At 39.8% G+C, this 24,838-nt stretch overlaps 1 protein-coding gene across 1 annotated transcript in view; it reads right to left on the minus strand.

Moving 5' to 3' along the window:
- LOC124605709 (nucleoporin Nup188) overlaps positions 1 to 24,354 on the minus strand; it is a 271,799-nt gene extending 247,445 nt beyond the window's left edge. The window contains exons 1-2 of the mRNA XM_047137581.1: positions 24,136 to 24,354; positions 1,702 to 1,909 (exon numbers count right to left, since the gene is read on the minus strand). Coding sequence (XP_046993537.1) covers positions 1,702 to 1,909; positions 24,136 to 24,158 — 231 coding nt within the window. The 5' untranslated portion in view covers positions 24,159 to 24,354. The remainder of the gene's footprint in view (positions 1 to 1,701; positions 1,910 to 24,135) is intronic.
- Positions 24,355 to 24,838: the final 484 nt, after the last annotated feature.

Genomic DNA, 24,838 nt, shown 5'->3' on the forward strand with positions numbered 1-24,838 from the left:
ATAAATAAGAAAAAAGGAATATGGGTAAGCTACTATGAACAGCATAGCATACACATTATTGTAGTCAAGATAGACAGGAAGCCAATGCCCACAACAGATGTACAAGTTAATATGCTAATTAGTTACGCCAGTGCAGAGGAGACTGGGCAACTGTATGATGACATTAAGGAAATTATTCTGATGGTTGAGGGAAATGTATAGGTTAAAGTCAGATATAGTGGGAATTAGTGAAGTTCAATGGCACAAGGAACAAGACTTCTTTCAAAATGTGGTGCTACAGAAGAATGCTGAAGATCAGATGTATCGATCACATAACTAATGAGGAGGTACTATAAGTAATGAGGAGGTACTGAATAGAATTGGGGAGAAGAGGAATTTGTGGCACAACTTTACTAGAAGAAGGGATCAATTGGTAGGACATTTTCTGAGGCATCAAGGGATCATCAATTTAGTATTGGAGGGCAGCATGGAGGATAGAAGTCTTAGAGGGAGACCAAGAGAGGAATACATTAAGCAGATTCAGAAGGATGTAGGTTGGAGTACTTATTCAGTGATGAAGAGGCTTGCACAGGATAGGGTAGCATGGAGACTCTGGGCTGAAGACCACAAGAACAAGGAAGATGAAAAGTTAATTGCGGTGAGTGACTGGAATTTGGTAGTATGAAAAGGAAAAGACAGAAAAATAGTAGGAAAATATAGAATCCAGCAATGAAATGAAAGATGGAGCTGCCTGCTAAAATATTGCACAGATCATAATTTAATCACCACTCACAATTGGTCTAAGAGTAATGAAAGAAGGAAGTATACATGGAAGAGACCTGGAGGCACTGAAAGATTTCAGATTAGTTACAAAACAGCAAAACAAATATTTTGGAAACACATTTTAAATCCACAAGACATTTCTGGTGACAGATTTGAACTCTATACACAATTTGTAAGATATGAACTGCAGGTAAAAACTGAAGATACTGCAAAAGACAGGAAATTATGGGGATAAGACCTGGACAAATTGAAGGAACCATTTGACAGTGAGAATTGTGGGAATATCAGAGGGTGCAGTAGGCAATGTTGGACTGAAATGAGGGAAGGAATACAACAAAAGACAAATGAGTAACTTCGAGAGACGATATAGGCAAGGCAGCAGAGAATTTCGCAGATAAAAAGACACAATCCAGTAGAAATCCCTGGACACAACAGGAGATACTGAATATAATTGTCGAAAGGAGAAAATACAAAAATGAAGTAGCTGAACGGGAATATAAATATGAGATTGACAGAAACTGCAAAATGGCTATGAAGTAATGGTTAGTGGACAAATGCATGGCTTTAGAACCACGCATAACCATGAGAATGAAAGACATTACCTTTAGAGAAATTGAAGATCTTTGGAGAAAAGAGAAGCAGTTGCACGAGTATCAATGGTTGAGATGGTAAACCTTTACTAACCAAAGAGGGAAACCTGGACAGTGGAAGGAATATACTGAGGCTTTATTCAAGAAAAACAAACTGGAGGACAATGTTATGCAAGAGAAGAGGAAGTAGGCGAGGATGAGGTGTAGGGGGTTTAAATGGACGTAGAGTGCAGTAGTTACATAGAGATGAAGAGGCTTGCACAAAAAACTCCCTAGTTTGCCTACTAGACTTAATAAAGTACTACATGCAGCCATAATGTTTTTTGCTGTATACATAAAAAAGTCTTACCAGAAAACTTCCTAATGTGGTAACAAACTTAAAGACTGGAGCAGAAAGTTTTGATTTTAGGAGATCATCAGATGGTTCTTTTGCCCTCTTATAGTAATTCAACCCATTTTTTAAAAGAGGCTGGGCTTTATCAAGCTCATCATCAACAGCATCACTAGAAATGTCATAAATAGAACCAGATAACAAGGTCCATAATGACTTGCAGTACCTGCAACAGAAATATTGCACTTGTCACTTGTATACTGTCTATTGTCTACAAATACAGAAAAGAATGAATCACTTTCAATGATAAACACACACATAAATGTACGAGGACTTCACTACCTAGCTGTATATGGAAATTATTGAGAGCAGTATAAAGGCCTATAACAAACAAAAGACAAAATTTATTGATACACATCACAAGAAACATCATCTTATGATCATAGAAATTGTAGGATGGAAGTAACCAACAAAAAAATAAATAAATAGACAAAACCACTCATCTGCAAATAATAGCGCACCATTAAGAATGGTGCATTCTGGTGTTATATTAAGGCAGTTTTCTGATTTATTACACGTTGTCTAATCACTGTCCATCACCATCCACAGCTGAGTGATTGTCTTTCATCATTTTACTTTGCTCATTTGTTGATACTGCTGTAGGTTTGTGTGAACCATACTAACGTTTTTCAAATTATTCTGATCTGCATGCAGTTTCTGTAATGTCACATGCTGGAATTGGCTTATTCTTGCACAGGTCACATTTGACCACCAAAAAATATGTTTATTAATATTTCTTGAATTCAGTTGAAATGTTAGATTTATAATGCTGCTTGTAACAAAATCTTTGGAGCTGGTGGGGAAAAAACTTGTAAGATTTGGACATCATGAACTGGTCACAAGGTAAAGATATGTTTCTATGATGGAGGCAAGTTATGTAAGTACTATTACAATGCTGTTTCCACATGAGTACATGTGTGTTGGTAATGCACTCTCTGCAAAGTTATTTCCTTTGTAATACAGACAGCCTCAAGATGGTGCAATATAGACTGAAATGGATTGCCGAATAATAGATAAAAAAGTGTAGCTGACGTATACACAATGAAGTTCTGCAAAATTAATACACTACAAACTAGTCTTGGTCAAAATTTGTAACAAGGTTACATCCCACCCAATGAAAATAAAGCATAGTTTGACTTAGCCATAAGCCAAAAACCTGCAACGTTCACTTTGTGTTAACATACCTCTGCAATGCCTAGGCAACATTATCATCATCACCGTTTGTGGCACATTGTTCCTGCATATAAGTCTTTGAAAGCAATGGACATTGACCTTGCTGGTCAATTCAATAAACAACACACAAGAATGACAGAAGGGCAACAAACACTAAAATGGACAAAATTAGACAAGAAAACCAGAGAGAGACACAAGAAACATGTAGAAGACATCAGCAGATTACCATGGCTGGCTGACCATGAGAATAAAAAGGAGAAGCCGGCCACTCTGCAACACATTAAAACCTCCACCCTAAAAGCACTAGGGAGGAGGACACAGAGGGACTATCCAACACCGAAGGTAGGGTTCTGGGAAAGTTAAAAGTTCACCGTAGAGCGGCCAAAAATGGGCAGTCCAGCAAGAGGTGGATGACCGTCATTTGTGAGCCACAGCAACACTGAGGTGGGTCCTCGCGACGAAGGAGGTAACCATGTGTTAGCTATGTATGGCCAATGCGGAGCCAGCAGAGGAAAACTGATTCCCTGTGAGAGGATCACATGGAAGACTTCCACACATTCGTAGTCTCCTTAATGACACACAGTTTGTTGTGTGTACTGTTATGCCATTCCATCACCCAAAGCCATAAAACCCTGCAGCATAAGATAGAAGGCAAGTCAGTTTCGGAGATGCCCATCTCCAGAAGCGGGTTCTGCGTAGCCTGTTTGGCCAGCCTGTCGGTAAGTTAGTTGCCTTGGATTCCGACGTGTCCTGGTGTCCACACAAACACCACTGAACGACGGGACCATTCAAGGGCATATATGGACTCCTGAATAGACACTACCGACAGATGGTGAGGATAGCACTGGTTCTACATCTACATCTACATGATTACTCTGCAATTCACATTTAAGTGCTTGGCAGAGGGTTCATCAAACCACAATCATACTATCTCTCTACCATTCCACTCCCGAACAGCGCGCGGGAAAAACGAACACCTAAACCTTTCTGTTCAAGCTCTGATTTCTCTTATTTTATTTTGATGATCATTCCTACCTATGTAGGTTGGTGCTCTCTGCAGTTGATACAGATGGGAGGCAGAGCACAGGAAGTATTGGGATGTGAAGGAGGTCCACAATCCCAACAAGCGCAACCTGATTATCCCTCGGACCCCAGTGGGCGTGCCAGATGAAATGGACACCTCGCCGCTCTAAAATGGCATGCAGCTCCTTGTAGGCTGCTCAAGGAGTCAGTACACCAGAGCATGAGCGGATGTACTCAAGAGCACGAGATGTGGCCGCCAGCTCTGCAGTGAAAACACTGAAGCCACCTGGCAAGCAGTGCTGTTCAATATGTCCTCCATGAGCATACACAAAGCCTACATGACCATCAGCCATTGAGCCATCAGTGTAAACCACTTCATGGCCCCGGTACATGTCGAGAACCAAGAGAAAGTGATGGCAGAGAGCCACAGGGTTAACAGAGTCCTTATGGTCATGCAAAAGGTCCAGAAGAATCTGTGGACTAGGTGTACACCATGGAGGTATACGTGAATGGACCTCAAGGAGAGGTGGTAACGAGAAGGACTCCAGTTCAGACAGAAGGGACCAGACGCAAACCACAATCGTAAGCCCTGACCTGGACCGCAAATGCGGGAGATGAACCGCCATGGTTGGGAAAAGGAGACGGTAATTCGGATGCACAGGAGAACTATGAACACGTGCAATGTAACTGGTGAGCAGTTTTGCATGCCTAACCTTCAATGGAGGGACTCCAGACTCCACCAGGACACTGGTCACCGGATTCGTTCTAAAAGCTCCCATCGCTAGGCAAATGCCACAGTGGTGCACTGGGTTGAGTAAATGCAACACTGAGGGCACCACCAAACTGTAAACCAGACTCCCATAGTCAACGTGGGATTAAACAAGGGCCCTGTAGAGCTGCAGCAGTGTAGAGCTATTTGCACCCAAGCTGGTGTTGCTCAGGCAGCGAAGGGCATTAAGGCGCTGCCAGCACTTGCGCTTAAGCTGGCGAAGGTGACTCCACCTGACACTCTATTATAGTCGCTACGGTTCCTGTAATATCCCTTATAGCCAAGGAGGGCACGGGTCCACATTGCCGTGAACCAGGTTTCCTGGAGGGCAATGCAGAAAGCAGGTGTAAAGCTTAAGAGTTGCCATACTTCAGCCAGGTGGTGGAAAAAACCACTGAAATTCCATTGGAAGATTAAGTGATCGTGACACTGGGAAGGCAGGAAACAGTCAATGAGGCAGTCAACATCTCATGGTCACCTGCTGCCACGAGATGAGTACTGTACGATCGACATCCACTGTGTCTGAGAGCCCAGCGAGGTCTAGATTCTCAGGAGACCTTCTTGGGTAATGTGTCACTCTCGGAGCCCAAGATGAAGGCACCAGTGGCAACCTGATTATCCCATCTCATCCTCAGACACAGAGCTTGTAGGTAGTGGTGGTGTGGGTGTCACCACAGTGCCTTGGTTCTTGGGGGTCTTTTTCTTTTTAGGTTTCTCTCGCTGTTCATTAGGTTTGTCCAGCTGGGAGGGCTTCACTGATTCAGTCTCAGGGACTGAGGAGGACCATGAAGCCCTACAACCAGCTACCTGAAATTGCTTCAGCCACTGGAGGGTGTCAGCTTTGCCACTGGTAGGAACCAGGGAAGGGAGTGACCCAAGGGATCCTCTCCTGGCGAGAGGAGCCAAAGAAGACTTACGCTTCTCTGGCTGAGAAGTGTGGACTGACGTCCCAGATGGTTGGGGGGGGGGGGGGGGGGGTTGCACCTGAAGTAGGTTGTGCAGTAGCAACAGGGATTGAAGTGCCCCCCACCATCAAGGGGGCAGGTAGAGTCTGACAGCTCTGAGAGAGAACTGTACGCAGTGGAACAGAAGATGGTAGAACCATTGTCATAGCGGCAGCATAGGTTGATGTCGTATGCACAGGATGTAGCCTCTCATATTTTCTCTTAGCCTCAGTGTAGGTCAGTTGATCCATGGTCTTGCATTCCATTATTTTTCTTTCTTTTTGGAGAATCTTGCAGTCTGGTGAGCAAGATGAATGGTGCTCTCCGCAGTTGATACATATGGGAGGCAGGGCACAGGGAGTATTGGGATGTGAAGGAGGTCCACAATCCCAACAGGTGATGCTGGAAGTACAGCAGGAAGACATATGGCCCAACTCCCAGCGCTTAAAGCACCATATCGGGGGAGGGATATATGGCTTTACGTCAGCGGTAGACCATCACCTTCACCTTCTAGGGTAATGTGTCACTCTCGGAGCCCAAGATGAAGGCACCAGTGGCAACCTGATTATCCCTTGTACCCCAGTGGACGTGCCAGATGAAATGGACACCTTGCCGCTCTAAAATGGCATGCAGCTCATTGCCAGACTGCAAAAGAAGGTCCCTGTGAAATATGATACCCTGGACGATATTTAAGCTATTATGGAGCGTGATGGAAACAGAAACATCCCCCAGCTTGTCACAGCTGAGTAGTGCCCGTGACTGGGCTGAGGATGCTGTTTTGATCAAGACCAATCCTGACCGCATTTTGGACAAGCCCTTCTCCCCAATCTTGTCCTCTACATGCTCCACAAAAAGCTAAAGTTTCATTGACAAGAAAGATTCCCCGTCAACTCTTGTACGTACAAGGTACCAGGGTGAATAAGTTTCGCTGCCATCCTTAGCCTGGCGTTCCCCCCCATTGTGTGGCGAGGGGGGGGGGGGGGGGGCGGCAATTTGCGGTCATATTTCTTAGCATTGAAGTAAGACCTTGATCACTCAGAGACTGCTGGTGTTTGACCAACAGCAAGAGATAACGTACTACGCTTCATGGCATGTCATCTGCTCTGATGCCACCCACTCCGACCAGGGGCCTTCCCCATTGGTACCACCCAGCCGCAGCAAAGGCCACCTGGCAGGATGATCATTGCCAGGAGTCTCGATGCCCCAGGGTGATGGGCACCTACTCCTTGGCATACGTCAATGGCACAGGCATCAGCAAAGCGATCCCTGTGTGGTCAAAGGGCTACAACCAACAGGGTACATGGCGGCCCCACCACAACGGACTGGCTACCGTGCTGGACATCAGGCGCAAATGAGCTAAGAAGTTCATTATCGTCGACAGAGCAGAAAGCGATACTGCACCAAGGATGAAGGAAAATGCACCCAGGAGGGTGACCTAGCCCAACAGATAGAAAATGAGCGGAAGTGCAGATCCACGTCGACAAAGGATGAGAGAGGTCTCAGCACATGATGGACACTATGCACCATGTAAGGAGCCCTACGCCAATTGGCTCGCTCTTCAGGAAAATTTTGAAAAACGGAGGCAAACTCTACAGGTGACCATCACATAAAGGCCGAAACGTGTGAGACTCCTTTTAGTCACGTCTTACGACAGGCAGTCTTGTGACAAACCGCTTCTCTTGAAAACATAATTTGCTATCTGATATATTATGTACTCTGTAAACTGTATCTGTGACAATTAACAGATGAAGTTCAATTTTTCAGTACTGTGCTAGCAGAATTATCTTTCTACAATAAAAATGTATGCAAGACTTAGATTTTATACTTGCTTGTACTATTAATATTATTAGTATTTGTTTAAGTTCCAAATGTCTACCAGTCAACAGTTATCATTCAGGCTTGCAAAAATAAAAAAATAAAAAGACTGGTGCATCCCTTATGTATAGGTACTCACAAAATCACAGACTGATACCCTTAACGTTTGTTTGCTGGAGAATTCTTCAGAATATTTCATGCTCAAATATAATAATTTTCCTTGATGGGAAAGAGACTCTACAAACAATAAACATGGACTCAGGAAGCATCGTGCTTACAGAACTCAGCTTGCCTTTTCTCACACTAAATCCCAAGAACCATGGCCGACAGGGAACAGGCAGATTGCAGATTCCTTGATTTCTGGAATATGTTTGACACAGTGCCACACTCACACTGTTAACAAAGATCCATGCACATGGAATAGGTTCTCTCATATGTGTGTGGTTTGAAGACACTTTTAATTATTAGAACCCAATTCATTGCCCTGGATGGTAAGTGTCCATTGGAGACAAACGCAATGTCAGAAGTGACCCAGGGAAATGTGACACAACTGCTCTTGTTCTCTACAGCCATAAACAATCCAACAGGTACAGTCACCAGCAATCTATGACAGTTGGCTAATGACTCTATAGTGTATGGGAAAGTGTCACCTTTGAATGACTGTAGAAGTAAGAATTCCCAACTGATGTGATCAATGGCAGCTTGGTCTAAATAGAAAAAGAAATGTATGTTAACGAAGATGACTAGAGAAAACAACCTTGTAATGTTCAAGTACAGTATCAGAAGTGTGCTGCTTGACACTATTGCACAGGTTAAATACCTAGATGTAACTCTGTGAAATGAAATGAAATGCAATGAGCACACAAGTTCAGTTGTAGGGAAGGTAGATGGTCAGCTTTGGTTTTTTGGGAGAATTCTAGGAAATTGTAGTCCATCTATACAAAAGGCACCTTACAGAACACTAGTATGATCCACTCTGAGTACTGCTCAAGTGTGTGGGAGCCCCAGCAGGTCACCTTAAAGGAAGGCATCAAAGTAATTCAGAGGCATAATGCTAGATTTGTTTCCAGTAGATTCAATCAACACGCAAGTATCATGTACATGCTCTATGAACCCAAATTGGAATCCCTAGGGGCAAGAGGACGTTCTCTTCATGAAGCATTACTGAGAAAGTTCAGAGAACTGGCATTTGCTACAGATTGCAACAATCCTACTGCCACCAACATACATCTCCTGTAAGGGCCATGAACACAACACTGGAGAAATCATGGCTTATATGGAAGCATAAAGGCAGTAATCTTTCTCTCTATCCATTTGTGCAGGAACAGGAATGAGAGTGAGTAACCATGGCACAAGCGGCTGTATGCATGTTGATGTATCTGTCTGCAGCAGGAAGGGAAGGATCACAGGGGAAGGGCTGAAAGAAGTGGCACTTGTCCCTCCTGGAATCTGGAACATAAAGCATGTATTGGTTGTAGAGTTTCAAGAAATGATTGTGATTCTACTGGTCACAGGTGAAGTTCTTTTTGGCATTCCACAGGTGAACATGATTGGAAATAGTATGGCCTTTGCAAAAACTACATATTTTACATCTGTCTTCTAGTCATATATGGTTTGCAGCAAATTATGCTGTTTACTTTGGCACAGGGCTATTCTGCAATGAAGACTGGCGATAACAGTGCCAAAATAGTTCTGTCCTTCACTGCACAAGATCACCAGCAAGCTCCAGAAAATGACAGGTCCAACACCCAGCGTGCAAAGACAAGTGGAAATTATCTGGACACGTCTCTCCTTTATTACTAGCATGAATAAACATGGCACTAGTATACCTGGTCAACATCTGCCACTTAGCATACACAGATATAATCACAAAACTCTGCAAAACACTGGCAAGGCTACTCAACTTGTCAGATAGGGTATAATGAGTTGGCCCAATCCCAGGCTGTTAAATAGTCACTCTGTTTTAAGCGTGAGTTAAGGAGGCTTATGAATTGCATCATGACATATGCTGGCCTGGCATGTGATTTTCACAAACTATTTAATATAATGGAAGGAAACATTCCACGTGGGAAAAATTATATAAAAACAAAAGGTGAGGTGACTTACCGAACAAAAGCGCTGGCAGGTCGATAGACACACAAACAAACACAAACACACACACAAAATTCAAGCTTTCGCAACAAACTGTTGCCTCATCAGGAAAGAGGGAAGGAGAGGGGAAGACGAAAGGAAGTGGGTTTTAAGGGAGAGGGTAAGGAGTCATTCCAATCCCGGGAGCGGAAAGACTTACCTTAGGGGGAAAAAAGGACAGGTATACACTCGCACACACGCACATATCCATCCACACATACAGACACAAGCAGACATATTTAAAGACCAATGTCTTTTAAATATGTCTGCTTGTGTCTGTATGTGTGGATGGATATGTGCGTGTGTGCGAGTGTATACCTGTCCTTTTTTCCCCCTAAGGTAAGTCTTTCCGCTCCCGGGATTGGAATGACTCCTTACCCTCTCCCTTAAAACCCACTTCCTTTCGTCTTCCCCTCTCCTTCCCTCTTTCCTGATGAGGCAACAGTTTGTTGCGAAAGCTTGAATTTTGTGTGTGTGTTTGTGTTTGTTTGTGTGTCTATCGACCTGCCAGCGCTTTTGTTCGGTAAGTCACCTCACCTTTGTTTTTATATAATTTTTCACAAACTATTTAGTAATTCAAGCTTTCAACAAACCTCAGTTCAACTTTAAGTAAGCTCAGAGGAAGAAAATAACTGTTAACCCAGTAAAAAATGCTCTCTATGATCATGATGCACAGTTAGTTACGATAAATTTCCTAAGTGGGAATATGTTTAATTAATGGCGTTAGGACAAATGTTTTTAAGAACTGACCTGGGATGAAATTTATAATGAACCAAACACTAACACAAAATATAATCTATTTCATGATAAATTCGTGTCATTATCTGAAAATAGCTTTCTGCAAAAACTGTTCAGAAAAGACATTAAACAGCCATGTAAAAAACCATGGATCACTAGAGTGATTAAGGTATCTTGTGAAAGGAAAAGGGAAATGGATCTGATGGCAAGAACAAAGAGAGATTGTGCAGTACTTGCTCACCACAAAAAGTACTCAAAATTACTCAGAAAAAAATGTTAACAAATCAAGGAACATGTTGGAAATCAGGAATTCCAACAACAGACTTGGGGCTATATGAAATGTAGTAAAATGAGAGACAGGACAACCAACCACAGAACATCACTACGGAACTAAAGGGATGGGCTGTAAATGATGAGTCACAGGTAGCTAATATATTTAATTATCATTTCTTAATTATGGTAGAAAGTGCAGGGACAAAAAGTTCAAGAGAATAATCACAGCAATATATTGACAAGGTAGTTCTCATAAGATTCAATCATATGAATATAGGCCTATCACCAACTTCTCCTTCTGAAAATAAGAAAATTAGACATTCTCTCAAAAATAAAAACTCAGCTGGTTTTGATGGTGTTTCCAATAGAGTGCTAATAATCTGCTCCATGTAAAACCCCGTCCTGTCTGAAATATGTAATACATCATCAACTCAAGGCATTTTTCCTGAGAGATTGAAGTATACTGTTGTAAAAACCCTGCTTAAGAGAGATGATACGAGAGATGTCAATAGCTACAAACTGGTTTCACTTATGACAACATTGTCCACAATTTTTGAGAAAGCGATATAATCTAGAACAGTATCTCATCTTGGCATAATAATATCCTCAGCAAATAACAGTTTGGGTTTCAGAAGCATTGTTCTACTGAGAACACCATTTACATTTTCACTCACCAAATTTCAAGCATTAAATAATAAAATGGCTCTAGCTGCTATTCTCTGCTATCTATTTAAGGCATTTGACTGAGTGAATCACAGTACTGCCCTAATAAATAGAAATTTTATGAGATTGATGGTACAACCAACCAATCTAACTAAAAGAATGCAGAAAGTTGTACTTAATAATTCAACCAATATGGTCCGGTGATGGAATACTGACTGTGGAGAAATCACATATGGGGTTCCCCAAGGTTCAGCATTAGGTCCACTACTGTTCTTCGAATATATATAAATGATTTTCTGTCTAGTATACAACAAGCAGAATTAGTTCTTTTTGCAGATGACACTAGTATTGGAATCAATACTAGCATACATACAGAAACAGAAGAAATGGTAAACAATGTTCTTAAAAGAATCAGTAACTGGTTTCTGTGAACAGTCTCACCCTCAATTTTAAAAATACACGACATAAACAGTTCTGCACATCAAAGAGTAATAAAGCAATGAGAAGTGTAACACATGGTGAGAAAATAATAAAAACCATGGGAACTTCAACATTCTTAGGTATCTGTACGGATGAGAATTTAAACTTGAAAAAGTACATAATGGAACTACTAGAACAACTTAGTTCAGTTACTTTTTCACTCAGAATCATTGCAAATCTTGGGGGTAGAGAAATTTGTATGTAGAGTGACATATTTTTCATACTTTTATTTGACAACATCTTTGGAATAGTGGTCTGGAAGTAATCCATCTTTAAGGAAGAAAGTCTTCACTGCTCAAAAACATGCTGCAAAAATAATATCTGGTACTCACCCAAAACCATCTTGTAGATATTTGTTTAAGGAGTTGGGCATTCTGACTAATGGTTCACAGTATATTTATTACCTCATGAAGTTTGTTGTAAGCAATCCACTTAAGTTTAAAATGAACTATGATGTACATGATTATAATATCAGAAGGGAAAATGACATTCATTACTAGACATTAAGGTTGTATTTAGCACAAAAGGGGTGCACAATGTTGCAACATACATTTTTGATCTCTTACCCAGTGACATAAGTCTGACAGAAAGCAAAGTAAAATTTGAAAAGAAGCTGAGAAAGTTTCTCCTTCACAACTCCTCCTATTCCATTGGTAAGAATTATCACACACACACACACACACACACACACATCAGAGGATAGACTGTTGGGAACTTTCAACCAGTCCTGGATTGTGTGTAATGATTTTGCAAGTTTTCATGATACTCTGATGCAGTGTCTGTGCATTATGAATTACTAGGGCTACAATATACACCAAATATGACGGCCCCGCAAATGATAATCCAACAGACTGATGTTGGAGGAAAGTGTAGAGTAGGTCCTCTCTGATGGTTCAAATGGCTCTGAGCACTATGGGACTTAACATCTGAGGTCATCAGTCCCCTGGTCCTCTTTGACTTACCTATCTGTCTGTCATAAGAGATGCCAGCCAACCCATCTCTAATGTGACAAATACGTTGAAACCCCATAATGCACAAACCACATGCTTCCTCTCATCCTGTGGAAAACTGGGAGGAGTACCACAAAGGTCTTGCAGACTGCACCTGCAGCCTAATTAATTCATTCATATACATTTTGCAAATCTCATCGTGAACAATATCTTAAGGGGTTTGGAATGAGTCAAGTTATATAATAACAGGCAGAAGCAGCCACTGCAGGCAATTTCTGTAAAGCATACTAACAGCAAGTTATGACTAGTGCTAATCTATGCACATGAACATTAGCAAGAAATAAAAAATTCAAAGATATTACTGCAATCAGCTGTTCATAAACTGGAAACATTAAAAAGCTTTTTCAAATCAACATTAGTGTTAACTATAATTTACATTCCTACCCAGAGATGCGTACAGGTAATCTCTATAGAAATAACTTTTACTTCTAATATTGTAACTTCAAGTTTCACAGTTCATCCTAAAGTTACTCTTATTATCAATCATAAAAATCGATGGTGAGTATATGTATTGACAGAAAACTGTAAGAAACCTAAATTCCTGAAAAAACTTCTATAAGATTTTTGGTTACCAACATTACATATTACTCTTACTGCAGACAAACATATTAATAACTTTTTCAACTTGAATCATGTTGCCCCAGAAAATTATGCTATTTCGCAACGTGGACTAAAAAGTGTGCTAGCAATCCTGATCAAAGGTCAACATAATGAGAGAATAGGCCTAGCGCACCAGGAGCGTATAAGCTACAGACCTACCAGAGAGTTGGTTACAGCTGTGGCCCATCTGTTAATCATAAATTGCTTTTAGTGTGTAGCCTGAATTAGTTTAACTAGAGAATTTTCACCAACACACAAAAAATTAATTGTGAAAGTCTGCTACTCCATCTCTAACAAATAACATCTCATATGCAATGAGACTGAGAGTGTCAATTGTTTCTCAGATAGTACAACAAACATGTGACAAAATTTCTCCCATGGTCACATACTGGTAAGTCAAAGACCCTGCACACTCTGATGACGTGGATACATGAATTGACAATGAAGAATGGCTAACTAGGCTATAAAATGTATCATATAGTACAATGAAATAATACACACAACAAGAAAAGTTCTGCATCATCTCAGTTCCAGGAGTTCCGGAACCTGTACAGAAAATTGGAATAGAGATCAACATAAACATCATTTCCACCCTCTTTATTGCTCATGAAACATGCACAATACATGTTGTGCCACCACATAGTGAGACCTTCAGAGGTGGTGGTCCAAACTGCTGTACACACTGGTACCTCTAATAGCCAGTAGCACATCCTCTTGCATTGACACATGCCTGTATTCGTCATGGCATACTATCCACAAGTTCATCAAGGCACTGTTGGTCCGGATTGTCCCATTCCTCAATGGCGATTCGGCATAGATCCCTCAGAGTGGCTGGTGGGCCACGTCACCCATAAACACCGCTTTTCACTCTATCCCAGACATATGTGATAGGGTTCATGTCTGGAGAACATGCTGAACACACTACTCGAGCGATGTCGTTATCCTGAAGGAAGTCATTCACAAGATGTGCACGATGGGGACAAGAACTGTCATACATGAAGACGAATGTCTTGCCAATGTTGCACTATTGGTTGGAGGATGGCAATCACGTATTGTACAGCCGTTACGGTGCCTTCCATGACCACCAGTGGCATACGTCGACCCCCACATAATGCCACCCCAAAACAGCAGGGAACCTCAACCTTGCTGGACAGTGTGTGTAAGGCATTCAGCCTGACTGGGTTGCCTCCAAACAAGTCTCCAACGATTGTCTGAAGGCATATGCGACAGTCATCGGTGAAGAGAACGTGATGCCAATCCTAAGCAGTCCATTCGGTATGTTGTTGGGTCCACCTGTACCGCACTGCATGGTGTCATGGTTGCACAGATAGACCTCGCCATGGACGTCGGGAGTGAAGTTGTGCATCATGCAGCCTATTGCGCACAGTTTGAGTTGTAACACAATGTCCTGTGGCTGCACAAAAACCATTATTCAACATGGTTGCATTGCTGTCAGGGTTTCTTTGAGCCATAATCCATAGGGAAGTGTCATCCACTGCAGTAGTAGCCCTTGGGCAGCCCAAGCAAGGCATGTCATCGACAGTTCCTGTCCATGTCCAAACAAAATCTCTTTGGTTTTCTCCGAGATGCCTTTATGAGAGCCCTTCCTGGCACAAAGTAACAATGCAGATGTGATCAAACCGCAGTATTGACCATCTAGGCGTGGTTGAACTACAGACAACATTGGCCGTGTACCTCCTTCCTGGTGGAATGACTGGTACAGATCGGCTATCGGACCCCCTCCATCTCATAGATGCTGCTCATACATGGTTGTTTACAACTTTGGGCGGGTTTAGTGACATCTCTGCACAGTCAAAGGGACTGTGTCTGTGACATAATATCCACAGACAATGCCTATCTTCAGGAGTTATGGGAACTGGGGTGATGCAAAACTTTTTTTGATGTGTGTATGTACTGGTACTCAATCAATGGATGCTCCACGTTGGAGTAATAACATAAGGAAAAGGATAGATTGCTACCAACAGTAAAAATGACAGAGTTGCACATTGTCCGAGCTGTCAGAGATGTGTGCTTGCTTCTGTGAATGAATATGGGTGTGTTTCCTTTTCTGAAGACAGCTTTAGCCAAAACAGTGAAACAGACTTTCTGTTGTACTTGTATGCAACTCAACACGTCATTTTTACGGCACTGAGTAGCAATCTATCCGTTTCCATATATTGTTGTACTGATACCCTGATGGTCTTGCTCAGCCTACGGCATGCATTCTTTGTGAACAGGCATATGAGCTAATCTTGGTTCATCCTGATCCACATTTGTAATACTATACATACTGTTTCAGCACTATGACAAACAGTAGAGCCTGTCTCAGCCAGAAAATTCATTTTAATAAATTTCTGCATCAATTATCAATTGTGTGGTCTTATACAAAACTTACACCTGCCTGCTCACAACATAAACAGTCTGCCTTAGTTAAACAGAATACTTAGTTTACCAGGTAACCAATGTCCATCACACATATCAAACATTCGAAATAAATTAATCTAAAATTAGGTCTCATAGTCCAACGGCTGAAAGCGAGGGGAAACTACAGCCGTAATATTTCCCGAGGGCATGCAGGTTTACTGTATGGTTAAATGATGATAGCGTCCTTTTGGGTAAAATATTCCGGAGGTAAAATAGTCCCCTATTCGGATCTCCGGGCGGGGACTACTCAAGAGGACGTCATTATCAGGAGAAAGAAAACTGGCATTCTACAGATCGGAGCGTGTAATGTCAGATCCCTTAATCGGGCAGGTAGGTAAGAAAATTTAAAAAGGGAAATGGATAGGTTAAAGTTAGATATAGTGGAAATTAGGGAAGTTCGGTGGCAGGAGGAACAAGACTTTTGGTCAGGTGAATACAGGGTTATAAATACAAAATCAAATAGGGGTAATGCAGGTGTAGGTTTAATAATGAATAAAAAAATAGGAGTATGGGTAAGCTACCACAAACAGCATAGTGGTTCAAATGGCTCTGAGCACTATGGGACTTAACTGCTGAGGTCATCAGTCCCCTAGAACTTAAGACCTACTTAAACCTAACTAACCTAAGGACATCACACACATCCATACCCGAGGCAGGAAAACAGCATAGTGAACGCATTATTGTGGCCAAGGTAGATACGAAGCCCATGCCTACCACAGTACTACAAGTTTATATGCCAACTAGCTCCGCAGATGATGAACAGATTGATGAAATGTATGATGAGATAAAAGAAATTATTCAGGTAGTGAAGGGAGATGAAAATTTAATAGTCATGGGTGACTGGAATTCGTCAGTAGGAAAAGGGAGAGAAGGAAATATAGTAGGTGAATATGGATTGGGGCTAAGAAATGGAAGAGGAAGCCACATGGCAGAATTTTGCGCAGAGCATAACTTAATCATTGCCAACACTTGGTTCAAGAATCATGAAAGAAAGTTGTATACATGGAAGAATCCTGGAAATACTAAAAGGTATCAGATAGATTATATAATGGTAAGACAGAGATTTAGGAACCAGGTTTTAAATTGTAAGACATTTCCAGGGGCATATGTGGACTCTGACCACAATCTATTGCTTATGAACTGTAGATTAAAACTGAAGAAACTGCAAAAAGGTGGGAATTTAAGGAGATGGGACCTGGATAAACTGAAAGAACCATAGGTTGTACAGAGTTTCAGGGAGAGAATAAGTGAACAATTGACAGGAATGGGGGAAAGAAATACAGTACAAGAAAAATGGGTAGCTTTGAGGGATGAAGTAGTGAAGGCAGCAGAAAATCAAGTAGCTAAAAACACAAGGGCTAATAGAAATCCTTGGGTAACAGAAGAAAATTGAATTTAATTGATGCAAGGAGAAAATACAAAAATGCAGTAAATGAAGCAGGCAAAAAGGAATACAAACGTCTCAAAAATGAGATCGACAGGAAGTGCAAAATGGCTAAGCAGGGATGGCTAGAGGACAAATGTAAGGATGTAGAGGCTTATCTCACTAGGGGTACGATAGATACTGCTCACAGGAAAATTAAAGAGACCTTAGGAGAACCACTTGCATGAATATCATGAGCTCAGATGGAAACCCAGTTCTAAGCAAAGAAGGGAAAGCAGAAAGGTGGAAGGAGTATAAAGAGGGTCTATACAAGGGTGACGTACTTGAGGACAATATTATGGAAATGGAAGAAGAGGTAGATGAAGATGAAATGTGAGATATGATACTGCGTAAAGAGTTTGACAGAGCACTGAAAGACCTGAGTCGAAACAAGGCCCCCGGAGTAGACAACATTCCATTAGAACTACTGACAGCCTTGGGAGAGCCAGTCCTGACAAAACTCTACCATCTGGTGAGCAAGATGTATGAGACAGGCGAAATACCCTCAGACTTCAAGAAGAATATAATAATTCCAATCTCAAAGACAGCATGTGCTGACAGATGTGAAAATTACCGAACAATCAGTTTCATAAGTCACAGCTGAAAAATACTAACGCGAATTCTTTACAGACAAATGGAAAAACTGATTGAAGCTGACCTCGGGGAAGATCAGTTTGGATTCCGTAGAAATGTTGGAACACGTGAGGCAATACTGACCTTACGACTTATCTTAGAAGAAAGATTAAGGAAAGGCAAACCTACGTTTCTAGCACTTGTAGACTTGGAGAAAGCTTTTGACAATGTTGAATGGAATACTCTCTTTTAAATTCTGAAGGTGGCAGGGGTAAAATACAGGGAGCGAAAGGCTATTTACAATTTGTACAGAAACCAGATGGCAGTTATAAGAGTCGAGGGACATGAAAGGGAAGCAGTGGTTGGGAAGGGAGTGAGACAGGGTTGTAGCCTATCCCCAATGTTATTCAATCTGTATATTGAGCAAGCAATAAAGGAAACAAAAGAAATGTTCGGAGTAGGTATTAAAATCCATGAAGAAGAAATAAAAACTTTGAGGTTCGCCGATGACATTGAAATTCTGTCAGAGACAGCAAAGGACTTGGAAGAGCAGTTGAACGGAATGGATAGTGTCTTGAAAGGAGGATATAAGATGAACATCAACAAAAGCAAAGGGAGGATAATGGAATTAAGTCGGGTGATGCTGAGGGTATTACACTAGGAAATGAAACACTTAAAAGTAGTAAAGGAGGTTTGCTATTTGGGGAGCAAAAAAACTGATGATGGTCGAAGTAGAGAGGATATAAAATGTAGACTGGCAATGGCAAGGAAAGCGTTTCTGAAGAAGGGAAATTTGTTAACATTGAGTATAGATTTAGATGTCAGGAAGTTGTTTCTGAAAGTATTTGTATGGAGCATAGCCATGTATGGAAGTGAAACATGGACAATAAATAGTTTAGACAAGAAGAGAATAGAAGCTTTCGAAATGTGGTGCTACAGAAGAATGCTGAAGATTAGATGGGTAGATCACATAACTAATGAGGAGGTATTGTTTAGAATTGGGGAGAAGAGGTGCTTGTGGCTCAACTAGACTAGAAGAAGGGATCGGTTGGTAGGACATGTTCTGAGACATCGAGGGATCACCAATTTAGTATTGGAGGGCTGCGTGGAGGCTAAAAATCGTAGAGGGAGGCCACAAGATGAATACACTAAGCAGATTCAGAAGGATGTAGGCTGCAGTAGGTACTGGGAGATGAAGAAGCTTGCACAGGATAGAGTAGCATGGAGAGCTGCATCAAACCAGTCTCATGACTGAAGACCACAACTACAACAACAACATTAGATTAGATTAGATTAATACTAGTTCCATGGATCATGAATACGATATTTCGTAATGATGTGGAACGAGTCGAATTTTCCAATACATGACATAATTAGGTTAATTTAACAACATACTTAAGTTAATATAACAACTTTATTTTTTTTTTGTGTTTTTTTGTTTTTCTTTATTTTTTATTTTTTTTAATATTTTTGTTTTATTTTCTTTTTTTTCTTAATTTATATCTAAAAATTCCTCTATGGAGTAGAAGGGGTTGTCATTCAGAAATTCTTTTAATTTCTTCTTAAATACTTGTTGGTTATCTGTCAGACTTTTGATACTATTTGGTAAGTGACCAAAGACTTTAGTGCCAGTATAATTCACCCCTTTCTGTGAAAAAGTCAGATTTAATCCTGAATAGTGAAGGTCGTCCTTTCTCCTAGTATTGTAGTTATGTACACTGCTATTACTTTTGAATTGGGTTTGGTTGTTCATAACAAATTTCATAAGAGAGTATATATACTGAGAAGCTACTGTGAATATCCCTAGATCCTTAAATAAATGTCTGCAGGATGATCTTGGGTGGACTCCAGCTATTATTCTGATTACACGCTTTTGTGCAATAAATACTTTATTCCTATTCCTCAGTGATGAATTACCCCAAAATATGATGCCATATGAAAGCAATGAGTGAAAATAGGCGCAGTAAGCTAATTTACTAAGATGTTTATCACCAAAATTTGCAATGACCCTTATTGCATAAGTAGCTGAACTCAAACGTTTCAGCAGATCATCAATGTGTTTCTTCCAATTTAATCTCTCATCAATGAACATACCTAAAAATTTGGAATATTCTACCTTAGCTATATGCTTCTGATTAAGGTCTATATTTATTAATGGGGTCATACCATTCACTGTACGGAACTGTATGTACTGTGTCTTATCAAAATTCAGTGAGAGTCCGTTTACAAGGAACCACTTAGTAATTTTCTGAAAGACAGTATTGACAATTTCATCAGTTAATTCTTGTTTCTCAGGTGTGATTACTAGACATGTATCATCAGCGAAGAGAACTAACTTTGCCTCTTCATGAATATAGAATGGCAAGTCATTAATATATAATAAGAACAACAAAGGACCCAAGACTGACCCTTGTGGAACCCCATTCTTGATAGTTCCCCAGTTTGAGGAATGTGGTGATCTTTGCATGTTACGAGAACTACTTATTTCAACTTTCTGCACTCTTCCAGTTAGGTACGAATTAAACCATTTGTGCACTGTCCCACTCATGCCACAATACTTGAGCTTGTCTAGCAGAATTTCATGATTTACACAATCAAAAGCCTTTGAGAGATCACAAAAAATCCCAATGGGTGGTGTTCGGTTATTCAGATCATTCAATATTTGACTGGTGAAAGCATATATGGCATTTTCTGTTGAAAAACCTTTCTGGAAACCAAACTGACATTTTGTTAGTACTTCATTTTTACAGATATGTGAAGCTACTCTTGAATACATTACTTTCTCAAAAATTTTGGATAAAGCTGTTAGAAGGGAGATTGGATGGTAATTGTTGACATCAGATCTATCCCCCTTTTTATGCAAAGGTATAACAATAGCATATTTCAGTCTATCAGGGAAAATTCCCTGTTCCAGAGAGCTATTACACAGGTGGCTGAGAATCTTACTTATCTGTTGAGAACAAGCTTTTAGTATTTTGCTGGAAATGCCATCAATTCCATGTGAGTTTTTGCTTTTAAGCAAGTTTATTATTTTCCTAATTTCAGAGGGAGAAGTGGGTGAGATTTCAATTGTATCAAATTGCATAGGTATGGCCTCTTCCATTAACAGCCTAGCATCTTCTAATGAACACCTGGATCCTACTATATCCACAACATTTAGAAAATGATTATTAAAAATATTTTCAACTTCTGACTTTTTGTTCGTAAAGTTTTCATTCAATTTGATGGTAATACTGTCTTCCTCTGCTCTTGGTTGACCTGTTTCTCTTTTAATAATATTCCAAATTGTTTTAATTTTATTATCAGAGTTGCTGATTTCAGACATGATACACATACTCCTGGATTTTTTAATAACTTTTCTTAATATAACACAGTAGTTTTTATAAATTTTGATAGTTTCTGGGTCACTACTCTTTCTTGCTGTCAGATACATTTCCCTTTTCCGGTTACAAGATATTTTTATACCCTTAGTAAGCCATGGTTTGTTACAAGGTTTCTTACGAGTATATTTAACTATTTTCTTGGGGAAGCAGTTTTCAAATGCATTTACAAAAATGTCATGAAATAAATTATATTTTAAATTGGCATCAGGTTCACGGTACACCTCATCCCAGTCTAACTGCTGTAGTCTTTCCCTGAAATTTGCAATTGTTAAATTGTTGACTGAACGTACTACTTTGGAGGACTGTTTAGTATTGCTGAATGGAGCTATGTCATATATTGTAACTAGCTGTGCACCATGATCAGAAAGACCATTCTCAACAGGCTGAGCATTTATCTGGTTAAACTTATCTTGGTCTATAAAGAAGTTATCTATCAGTGAGCTGCTATCCTTTACCACCCGAGTAGGAAAATCAATAACGGGTGTCAAATTGAAAGAACCGAGTAATACTTCAAGGTCATTTTTCCTATTACCCTCTTTCAGAGAATCTACATTGAAGTCCCCACAAATAATAATTTGCTTCCCCCTGTCTGACAGATAGCACAACAAGGAGTCCAAATTTTTCAGAAACAGATGAAAATTTCCTGATGGGGACCTATATACAGTTACAATTATAAATGTGCCTTTATTTAATTTAAGCTCACAGGCACATGCTTCTATATGTTTCTCTACACAAAACTTTTTTGTTTCTATACTTTTTGCACAACGATAACTTTTGACATATATGGCAACTCCTCCTTTCTCCATATTTTCTCTCATTACATGTGCAGAGAGCTTATAACCACTTACATTTACCTTATCCATATCAGTAACAATGTGATGCTCAGACAGGCATAGTATATCTATTTCATTCTCAGCTTCTAAATCTTCCAAACAAACCAGAAGCTCATCTACTTTATTCTTTAAACTCCCAATATTTTGATGAAATATACTTACATTATTTTTAATTATACTTTTATGAGAACCTTTCCTTATTCTAACATTTGCAGTACTCTCCTGTCTGAGTTTCTCATTGTGCTTAGGCCTAGTTCCTATACCAGTGGTCACATGGTGTTCAGAGAGGCAGATTATGTCAATTGGGTTGGGTGACTTTAGTTCATCAATGCAATTACCTAGGACTGAGATACAACTTGGTGGAGATAAAATTTCTGGTGATTGGTGAAAATTTATAATTGATAGCTGTGATTGGTGATCCAATGTGCTAGAATTGTGCTGTTGAATTTCTTTCCTAAACTGAAGATTTGTTTCAATCCTGACCTCTCGTAGAACTTGACATCTTTCTGTCTTACCTATCCTAAAAAAGGTGCTGCTCCAACACCTGTAACCACTGGTATTTTACCATTCATGGCAGTGCCTCCCCCCCTTACATTTCCTGCTATTACCCCAGCCAGTTTCCCCTTCCCTTTCCAATGCAGTAGAGATGTAACAACATATCATTATCAAGGATGCAGATAGTGTATCAGCACATTCGCCTGTACCAATAATATCACAAAACTGACGTCCATCAGAATCACTGCAATTCTGTGACCTTTTTTCTATTTGAAAATTTTAATTTGCAGTGACAACTTACCATTACTAGACCACGAATAAAAATGTCCTGTGAATATTTTATTTCTTAATTTCCTAATTTCTTGATCATTTTTTTGAATAGTTGCTGGACTTAATTACATGAGAATATAATTTCTGATCTTTGGGGTCTGCAGTGCAAACTATGTCTTTTAATGACATGATTATTACGAATATCAGCCAGCTAAACTGATGTTTAAATGGTTTTTATTTTATAAATTATTCACAATGAGCCCATTTCGGCATACTGCCACCATCAGGTCCTCTTTATGTAACATTGTTGCTGCCATGTCCTGTCTTTTGTAGAATTATTAATTTCTCCTCAGATGTACACTGGATGACATCCAAGCAGCCAAGAAAAATAGAGTACATAAAAACCAACTAAAATCACATATGCATCTCCAGTGTACATCTGAAGAGAAACTAATAATTCTAAACAAGACAGGACATGGCAGCAACAATGTTACAGGTAAGAGCAATATGCCAAAATGGGCTCATCGTGAATAATTTATAAAATACAAATCATTTAAAGAGAAGTGTGGCTGGATAATATTCATAATAAACATAATAATTCAAATCATTCAGTTATACATGTGACATAAATGATAACATTGTCAGATGATGTTCTCAACATATAGGCCTACTAATGATTTGGGTTTACCTTTTATGTAATTAGCTATGTATCTACAATTATACTGAGTTTAGTATATCTCCTGTAAAATTTTGTTCTGGGGACATAACTTGTCTTCAAAATCGAAGAGTCAGTGACACAAATAAAATTATAATTTTAAAATCTTGCCCTCTTTAGAGGGACTTCTATGTCTCCATAATAATTCCCATCCACGTTCTTTTTCAGTCCACACTAAATTTTTCTGTATTTCAAAATTATTACTACCTCCAAAATGCCAGAACTGTTCAAAATTATTCTGTTACTTTAGATGTCAAGTAAAATGATGTACAATACACAGTTTTTCAGGCTTGAATCATAACTATACTCTACGAAGTCACACTAAAAAGTCTTCAGAATGCTATTAATACAATGAAGTTAACTATAAAATTCCTCAGTCACAGTCATAAAAATTTTCAGCATTGATTATTACTGCACTGATATAGACATTAAATCTATTACTACTACATGGAAACAAGTAGACATATGACTGGTCTCTGATGGTTATCTGTGACTTTGGTGACAGACAAAATATTTTTGAAATTTCTTGACCAAACAAACCCCGATCTCCAGAAGAAATTTATTATCTCTCGCTTCTTGGGCTCTAATTCTTAAAATGGCCTTCAATATTTTAACGCTATTGTCGAAAGTTCACTAGTAAATGTGCCGGCATACTCACACTGTATCGTCTGGCAATTCCATGTTTACTTGCTATAACCTCAATCTCATTATAAACACTCAGACTGTTTACTGTTTTTGCACACGCCACAGTGGGACTAAATAACATACAATTGCGTTAAAAAGACTTGTTACTCATTTAAAGATTTCAGTTACATGAAAATTCCATACACAAACTCACGATGTACTAAATACATTACACCCGCGATAGCGCCACAACACTTTGAAATTTCTGATAGTAAATATCTTTGGATGAAGAGACAAAGCTTGAAACATATGAAGAAATATTGAATTAAAAGAAAGGTGGCATAAACGTGATAACTTCTACATAATTTACCCCCAGAAAAATCTTATCACAATCTTGCCAAGGGGATCCCATTATGAACCCGAATAAGTAGGTAGAGATGCATTCGAAACAATTTATTAACATATTTGGCAACAATTCTTTTTGTTCTTAGGAAAAAGCTAAGACATACTAATTAAGAAAAATGTATAATACGGTATCATCAAGCAAATATCAACTTCCACATTCTATTTATCGATGTTGGCTAACATGTGTGTCCTCTACCGATGTTATCACTGCTAGCAGCGGTTTACTTGAGTCGTTTTTTCTCTTGTCCCAAATGGAGACAACGTCAGCTTCTGCCCAAATTTTCAGATTAAAAACAGTGCACCAGATGTTATAAAGCACTCGCCACAACCCA

The sequence above is a fragment of the Schistocerca americana genome, chromosome 3 (genome assembly GCF_021461395.2).
Source record: "Schistocerca americana isolate TAMUIC-IGC-003095 chromosome 3, iqSchAmer2.1, whole genome shotgun sequence".
NCBI lineage: Eukaryota > Metazoa > Arthropoda > Insecta > Orthoptera > Acrididae > Schistocerca > Schistocerca americana.